We start from the raw sequence: 8,333 nt of genomic DNA, 5'->3' as shown, positions 1-8,333 counted from the left end.
TAACTGCTTTAAAACTAACCATATCATAAGTTGTTAAACAACACCTTGGGTTGAAGCTGCTATTACAACATATGAAAAGTTTTCTTTAAAAGACCTCTAAGTTTACCATATATTTACTGAGAGTGCCTTATAAGAACAACAAGCCTGAATCGTAGGACCAGATTCTCAGCAGAGACTGATATCGTAGAGCTCTCAACTGGCCCATTCCTTTGCCTCCAAGAAGTGTATTCTTTAACAATCTTGGGCCAAACCGTGGGTCTCTTCCAAGTGACCTAGAAGTCACTGTCAGAGAATCTTCAAAGCCCTTGGAGGTGATCAATCAATAATGTGTAAGATTTTTCCCCCTCGTGATTTGTGAGGGCAGCTGTGGGGCAGGATAAAATCTCAAAACAACAGTGTAGAAAATCCACCCTGAGCATATGTGTCATGACTGATATTAAGCAGTGAACTCACCATTTGAACAGCTGCCTAGCTGCCAGGTCTCTCTGTATTGGAATTATTTGGATTCCAGTGCTTTCTATGTGTGGTTTAATTTTCCTTTTTACTGCATTGTTCCTTCAGAAACATGAAGTTCTAGTATCTTAACGTTCAGTTTCCTTAATAATGAACACCAAATGAATTCTTAGGATTAGAACTTCAATCATTTATGACATGAGGAGACTTTCATAATGTTATGACATGAGGAAAGTTATGATAAAGCCCTCCTGCAGGTTATTATCTCTAGCCTTCCCAGTAAAGTGAGCTCTGCCCAGTTTAGTCCACCCTATTCATTGATCTGAGTCCTCACATGAGATATGTCCCCAGCAGTCTCCTCCAATCTCTGGTAAAACTTAAGATGGTAAGGATTACAGTCCACTCTTTCCAATAACCATTATCTATGGTGTATCTACCATCTTTCTCCAGCTTTGGGAGTGTTGACACTCAGAATTTCTCCTCTGATGTTCTCTCATATAGCACAGTGCTAGGAACGCCCAACCCTTGGGCCGAGTTGGCCATCTGGGAGTCTTGGACACTGGAGGACAAACCTAGAGCAATAAGAAGCTTCTGACATGAAACTCTGTCAACCACTGCTGCCAAGAATCAGGCATTCTCCATAGCAGGACAATTTATCTTCTCTTTAGGTGATTTATTATTTTTTATTTCAAGTTCACAGCTGTCATAGCACAGAGGAATGACCTGTCATTAGCTCTCACTTTTGAGTGTTTCTATTCATTCTAGTCTCACTATTAAGTTTCAAGTACATTTCTTTCTAGAACTTGGGCTGGGATGGAAGAGTCGGTGAGTGACTTCCCAACCTCCTCAAAAACATGATTTTCTGTGTTTTTATTTGGTTACATGTTTATTTGATTGTTTCAGAACTTAACTTCTTTATCTAATGACTGAAGTAGTTCGGTTCCTGAACCATTTATAAGAATCCTTTCCTTAGTAACAGATGTGTCATCTCAAAAGTTCTTTATGATTGGCTGGAGCTCAACTGATTTGAATTCTAACGTCAGATTCTATTCTCTTTTCTCCTAGTTTTGTCAGTTCTACCCCAGTCTTATGCTCTACTGACCCCCATCACAGCCCCGCCAAAATGACTGTAAATGGAGTCCTGGTGCCAGGATTTTTTATCATGGTTTTCCTGATGGGTCCTCAAGAATCCTGGGCTATCAAAGGTAAGTGCTGAGAGAAGAAAAACTAGGGATATAAGTTCTGAGAGCACTGGAGAGCTGAACTGTAGACATTTGCAAAACAATCTTTGGAGTTGAGAGAAAAGAAAAGTGTGACAGGTATTGTGGGCCTATAATCTGAAAGTATAATATTGCAGTCTGGAGGAGTTCTGTCATGTTTAGTTTAGAAGAGTGAGAAATTAGTTCATTGATACAATTGACTTTGAATAAGCCAAATTTGAGGTGGAAATAGTTTCTGAGAAGCTTTATCAAGCTACCCACTGGGTTTCAATTTGGCGTTGTGGAAAATTAGTGTAATCAGAAACGTAAAATATTTTGTGGGGATTAAATGACAAAAAGTACAACATTCTCTGCTCCTTTCTTAGCTGAATACATGGTAGTCACTTTTTGGCATGTGAATCCTTTCAGCATATTTTGAGCACAAACACACTGAAGATCACTAGAAAGGAAAGTCCCCCCAAAGCAACAATCTACACCAGGAAAGGGAAGGCCAGCTATGCTGATATGAATTGCATTGTATACTTAAGTATATATAGCAAAATTCTGTTATATTTGTAAAACTAATACAATCTTGTATGTCCTTTTTATCTCCACTGAAAAAGAAGAGAATTTAAGATTTCATTTGATTCCAAAGTCCAGACCCACAGTTGAAACAGTGTTTCCCACTTCTTAGAGCTTCAATACCCTGAAAGAGCCTCTGAAATTAAGACAAAAGTATATTTAATGCCTGGGAAAATGCCGTGAGTGAGGAATTCTCTTTTAGGAGCTGTTGCTGGATTCCGATAGGGAATCATTTCTCAGCTAGTAACATGGAACCTAACAACAGCTTCAAAAGACTCTGGGATTTTCAGGCCCCATTTCCTTCAGTCCACCCTCTCTAACTCTGTCCCTTTATTTCTCCCTCCCAGCTCTGTTCAGTATAGATGTCCTGCACCTGAGCCTCATCTTCCCGTTTCTCCCTACTCTCCATCACAATTCCACTCCGAACAGACCCAGTCACATGTTTGTCTCACATCCTGGATTCTTCTTCCTCACCCCCTCCTGGTTCCCATCCTAACTCTTTTTCCTGCCTTTTCAGAGGACCATGTGATCATCCAGGCTGAGTTCTATCTGACCCCTGACCCGTCAGGCGAGTTTATGTTTGACTTCGATGGTGATGAGATTTTCCACGTGGATATGGAAAAGAAGGAGACAGTGTGGCGGCTGGAAGAATTTGGACGCTTTGCCAGTTTTGAGGCGCAGGGTGCCTTGGCCAACATAGCTGTGGACAAAGCTAACCTGGACATCATGATAAAGCGCTCCAACCACACCCCAAACACCAATGGTACCTCCTGCACTCCTAGACTGGGGAATCCTAACTTTGAAATAGATGCTTCAGCTGGTTGTGTTATGTTATTATAACCGACTACTCCTCCCCAGGGCCTAGGCGCTCCATAAGCAAGTGCCTACTTGTCATGTCACAGACTCAAGAACTTTACATGAGTTTGTTCCTTTCCTGATGGGCTCACATCTTGTCCCTGCCACCAACAGTCACTCACAGAGTCATTGCCCCTAATCCATGCCGGGGAACCAGGAATGAAATGATCTCCAGTACCTAAAATATCCTTCTATCTCTTAAGCCATAACACTGGCTCCAGTTCATGCGAGAGAGCATCAGAGATAGGCCTCTGAGACCATGGATGGCACAGATTCTCAGGGCAGAGTTTCCACTGCTTTTTCTGCTTCAGTGGGAGGGAGAGGGGCTAGCCTAAGCAGGGAACGCTAATTTCTGTCCTATGTCCGCAGTACCTCCAGAGGTGACCGTGCTCTCAAACACCCCTGTGGAACTGGGAGAGCCCAACACCCTCATCTGCTTCATCGACAAGTTCTCCCCACCAGTGATCAATGTCACATGGCTTCGAAATGGAAACCCTGTCACCACAGGAGTGTCCGAGACAGTCTTCCTGCCCAGGGAAGACCACCTTTTCCGCAAGTTCCACTATCTCCCCTTCCTGCCCTCAGCCAACGATGTCTATGACTGCAAGGTGGAGCACTGGGGTCTGGATGAGCCTCTTCTCAAGCACTGGGGTATGGACCGTTCTTCGTTCTCCTTTCTTTTATGATTTCCTCCTGTGATGCATGGGTCTGATGCTTTAGGACCCAGAGTCCCCTAACTTGTCCATAACAATTGCTATAACTTCTATTCCTTGTCTTCTCCCATTATTCAGCTCTCCTGCTTTTTAATCTGTGTTCCCTTAAGGCATCATTCTGTCTTCCTCTTATTTAATTGACTAATGACTATTCTTTTGACTACATACTCTATGTTTGGTTCTAAGTGCTACTCCATACCACACACAGTCATTACTTCCATACTATAGTCTGTATTATTTTTCCCCAGAGTTTGAACCACCAACTCCTCTCCCAGAGACAACCGAGAATGTGGTGTGTGCCCTGGGCCTGGTTGTGGGTTTGGTGGGTATCGTTGTCGGGACCATCTTCATCATCAAGGGCATGCGCAAGGCCAATGCTGGCGAACGCCGAGGGCCTCTGTGAGGCACTGCAGGTGGGTTTGATGTGGTCAGAGGAAAACATGGATGGAATTACCCAAAGGAAGGAAACAGAGTGGGAAGAAGGATGTGTGATGTCTTTAAATGAAAGTGAGAGGAAGGTCATGACTCTTGATTTATCTTTGCTAGGACAGAATCAGACATTAGCATCATCTGGTATCCCAAAGCTTCAACGTCCCACATTCATTCCCATCAGGGTGTTCCTACACCACAATTTCAGTCTTGGAAATTATCTCCACTACTTAAGACCATTGTTTCACATACCACTACTAAATCAATGATCTAGGAAAGGCTTGGTACCTTCTGGTACATATTTTCTGAAACAGTACCTCATTTCAGAAATATTTCCAGTGTTTGGTTTTTTGGGGTTTAGAATAAATTAACTGCATCAGATGAAAATTCCTTGAAGGCAAATGCTTGTTTCTGATTCTCTAATCTGAAAATTGGTATTAAAACTTCTAAGAGAAGGTAAGTCATAGTCTGCTCATTCATGCTCACTTAGAGAGAAGGGGATGCAGTTCATGTTGGAAAGGTTGTATTCATTAGGCAGAGGTCAGATGAATATATGAATTCAGATAATAATATGAATTTAGAGACATTTCCAAAGTCAAAGTATAAAGGAAGAGGAGGAAGGAATCTGAAAAAGAGTAAAATATTCATCTTAACTCTTTAATAACTATGTGTGTCCTACTACAGGCAATGGAGTTTCCTAAAGAAATCAGTGAAGAAATTTGTGCTTCAAAAGATTTATAAAGCTGGCAGTACTCTAACCATTCACCTCTCTGAAGACAACCATTCTTCCACATTTTTCAGACCCTTCAATAGTCTAAAAATAATGATGTCCTACTGATCTGTCCAGATTCTTTTATTTAGTCATTCCTTGTTTGTTGTCCCTTCTTGGGGCTGTTTTCCTCCGTTTTTATATCACCATGCAGTGTGTCTGTAATAGACCTCATAGGATTTTTCTCTGCTATGGAACCTTGTAAATGTTCAACACAGACATCCCTTCTACACTTATTGCTTGGGTTTCTTCAAATTGTGATTGTGATTTTTTGAACACAATAAACTACTGGATGGGTCTGAGGTGATGTTTTGGTGTCTAAGCCAGTTCTTTACAGGGTCTAGGGAATAAATGTGATTCTTTCATGATGAAATGTGTGAATGTTGAATGTATGTGATAAGTTCTGTAAGCAATCAGAAATATATAAGTTTGGGGCACCTGGGTGGCCAGATCAGTTAAGTGTTTGACTCTCAATTTTAACTCAGGTCATGATCTCAGCCTCCTGAGATCATGTCCTGCAAGGGCTCCACATTCAGTGCAGAGTCGGCCTGGAATTCTCTCTCCCTCTGCCCCTCCTCTTGCTTCCTAAATAAATAAATAATCTTACAAATAAAAAGGAAGAAGAAGAAGAAATACCTAGGTTCATTAAGAACATGCCACAGGATGCCTGGATGTCTCAGTCAGTTAAGTGTCTGCATTCAGCTTGGTTTACAATCCCAGCATCGTAAGAACAAGTCCTGCATCAGGATCCCTGCTCAGCAGAAAGACCCCTTCTCCCTCTGCCTGCCACTCCCCCTGCTTGTGCAACTCTCTCTTTCTCTCTCTCTCTCACACACACACACACACAAATAAATAAATAAAATTTTTTAAAAGATTTTGTTTATTTATTTGAGAGACAGAGAGATCCCAAGCAGGCAGAGAGGCAGGCAGAAGAAGAGGGGGAAGCAGGCTCCCTGCTGAGTAGAGAGCCCGATGCGGGTCTTGATCCCAGGACCCTGAGATCATGACCTGAGCCGAAGGCAGAGGCTTAACCCACCGAACCACCCAGGCACTCCAAGTAAAATATATTTTAATTAAAAAAAAAAAAAAAAAGACCACGCCTCATTCACAGCATCCGCATGTAATCCAGTTGCTATGGTCTAGTGCCCCTATGAAAACCCTAAAAAGTAGAGTTGGTTTGTTGAGAGGTCTCTACTTAGGAATGGTTTCAAAATCTGGTTTTGGTTCTCCAAGTCAATGATACTTCTGGATCTTAGTAGAATAAATGTTAAAGCATTGAGTTTAGCCACAGATAATGAGTATGACTGATGATGTGGAGTAAATGGGAGTGGAGAAGGTAGCAGAGCAGGGAGGATTTATATATATTATAGGATTTACATACCAATGACATCCACTCCAGTTTTAATGAAAAATAGGATTGGACACTGTGGATCAGTATTGCGCATTTTATTAACATGGTCTTGGATGCCTGTTTTATTACTAGGAGAATGGTTTGACCTATTCTTGGAACAAGGATTAATATTTTATTAAATATTAATTATTTATTAATAATTTATTAACAAGTATTAATATTTTATTGAGTATGTATCCCTGGATCGAAAAACCAAGTAAAAAGTCGGAACTTGGGCAGTCCATGAGATTACAATGGAATGAAAAAATGTTTGAAACACAGGAAGTGCTTGCTTCTTTATCTGTGAAACTGTTACTTGAGATTTATTTCTAACTGGATACCAGAGCCTACCCCAAACCATGAAGATCAGTTATCCTGACAGTTAGATAGAGTGACAAATAAGAGCTGTTGAATGGACGTCAAACTGGGCTTCATCTTACTCTACATTTACCAGCTGCGTGTTCATCGATACCTTACTTAACTCAATTTACCTGATTTCTTCCATGAAAATACTGAAGACAATTTTTACCACATTGAGTTATTATAGGAATTAAAGGACAAATACAAGAAGAGTCATTAAGTACCATGCTTAGTGGACACAAAAATTTATAAATTCCATTATTTTTTCTCAAAATTTTATTCCCAGATGATAAAAATCTCAAAAAGCACAAACCAAAGCAAGAGGACTTTGAAGGGTAGCAGAATATGTCATCCCAAAGTACACCATTCTGGCGTAAGGATTGTTTTGAGCACATAATGTGGTCTCAGGTAATAAAATTGCCATAGATCGTTTGATGGCCAACGAAGGAGTCTGTGCCATACCGGATACCTCCTTCTGCTCCTGGATCCACAACTCTGATATTATAGAAACTCAAATACAAGAAATTAACAAACAAGCTTTTTGGCTCAAACACACTAATACTAACCTCTCTGCTTCATGGGAACCTAAGAAGGATACCTGCCCCCCTTGGTAATCTCCCGGTAGTGCTCTCTAAAGGGTCTCCAGCACATGCTCACGGCTGTCAGCGGTACATCACAGGCTCTCACTGCGCTTGGAGAAACTAAAACAACACCAACAGTGAGGTGCAAACACCTTCCATGAACCTGACCTTTTAACCTTTGAGTTTCACAGGGAAACCAGAACAACTTAGTCCTGATGGTGACTGAGAGTGGCACTAATATCAAATTTTTGATCCATCTCTCATGTGTGCACAGATAACTAAAAGGGGAGAATTGTTATAGTAATTTTCCTACGGGCCATTAGACTGAGATGGCTCTAATATCTTGGCAACTTACATAAGCAAACTGAGACCTAACCCAGACTCAACTCCTGTGAGTGCACAGGTATCCAGCAAAATTCACCAATAGCCAACTGGGCTTTCCAGTAAGGCAAGTGAAAAGGGTAAGCCAATTGGGGAGTTGCTGTGCTTTCCTTCTGCATCTGCTCTGCCAAAGCCTGTCCCTTAGCTCATGTCACAGAATTCACCACTTTGGAGTTGGCATTGCCAGATTTGAATAATGTTTCTCAAATATATGAAAATTGTCTTATGCCTCAGTTTATCACCTTATAACTTTAAACACCTTCTAAGACTTAATAAGAAATAGCAAGTTTCTATACCTACAGCATAAAAATACCAAAGCCATGTCTTTATAATCTTGAAAAGAGGAAGAGCTGTTTCTTTTACATAGCTCCAATTTTTTATTACAAAATAAATACATGGACAATAGAAAATACACTAAAACTACTTAGATGCATGTAGAATAAAAAAAAATCTCTATCTCCCATATTAAAAGACATGTTTTGAATATTTTACCTTTTACCAGCAGTTTTAAGGTTGCAGAAAAATTGGGCAGAAAGTACAAGAGTTCCTGAATTTCCCCATCTCCTCCCCACCGCTCCCTTCCACATACAGTTTCTCCTACTATTAACATTTGTCAGTAGT

The 8,333-nt window shown here is 40.9% G+C and overlaps 1 protein-coding gene across 1 annotated transcript; it reads left to right on the top strand.

Moving 5' to 3' along the window:
• Positions 1-1,513: 1,513 nt before the first annotated feature.
• On the top strand, positions 1,514-5,307 carry LOC123941712 (HLA class II histocompatibility antigen, DR alpha chain-like). The gene is made up of 5 exons (XM_046005209.1): positions 1,514-1,658; positions 2,752-2,997; positions 3,459-3,740; positions 4,051-4,215; positions 4,916-5,307. The coding sequence occupies exons 1-4, from the start codon at positions 1,577-1,579 to the stop codon at positions 4,203-4,205; spliced, it is 765 nt and encodes a 254-aa protein (XP_045861165.1). The 5' UTR covers positions 1,514-1,576; the 3' UTR covers positions 4,206-4,215; positions 4,916-5,307.
• Positions 5,308-8,333: the final 3,026 nt, after the last annotated feature.

This window comes from Meles meles, chromosome 5 (genome assembly GCF_922984935.1).
Source record: "Meles meles chromosome 5, mMelMel3.1 paternal haplotype, whole genome shotgun sequence".
Taxonomy (NCBI): domain Eukaryota; kingdom Metazoa; phylum Chordata; class Mammalia; order Carnivora; family Mustelidae; genus Meles; species Meles meles.
The sequence above is the reverse complement of the archived record's forward strand: the minus strand, read 5'-3'. Positions and strand labels throughout refer to the sequence as shown.

Excerpts from the sequence above, each read along its gene's own strand:
- LOC123941712 (XM_046005209.1), top strand. The coding sequence starts at position 1,577 with ATGACTGTAAATGGAGTCCTGGTGCCAGGATTTTTTATCATGGTTTTC. Across the intron at positions 2,998-3,458 it reads CCACACCCCAAACACCAATG|TACCTCCAGAGGTGACCGTG; the intron begins GTACCTCCTGCA and ends CTATGTCCGCAG. Across the intron at positions 3,741-4,050 it reads GCCTCTTCTCAAGCACTGGG|AGTTTGAACCACCAACTCCT; the intron begins GTATGGACCGTT and ends ATTTTTCCCCAG.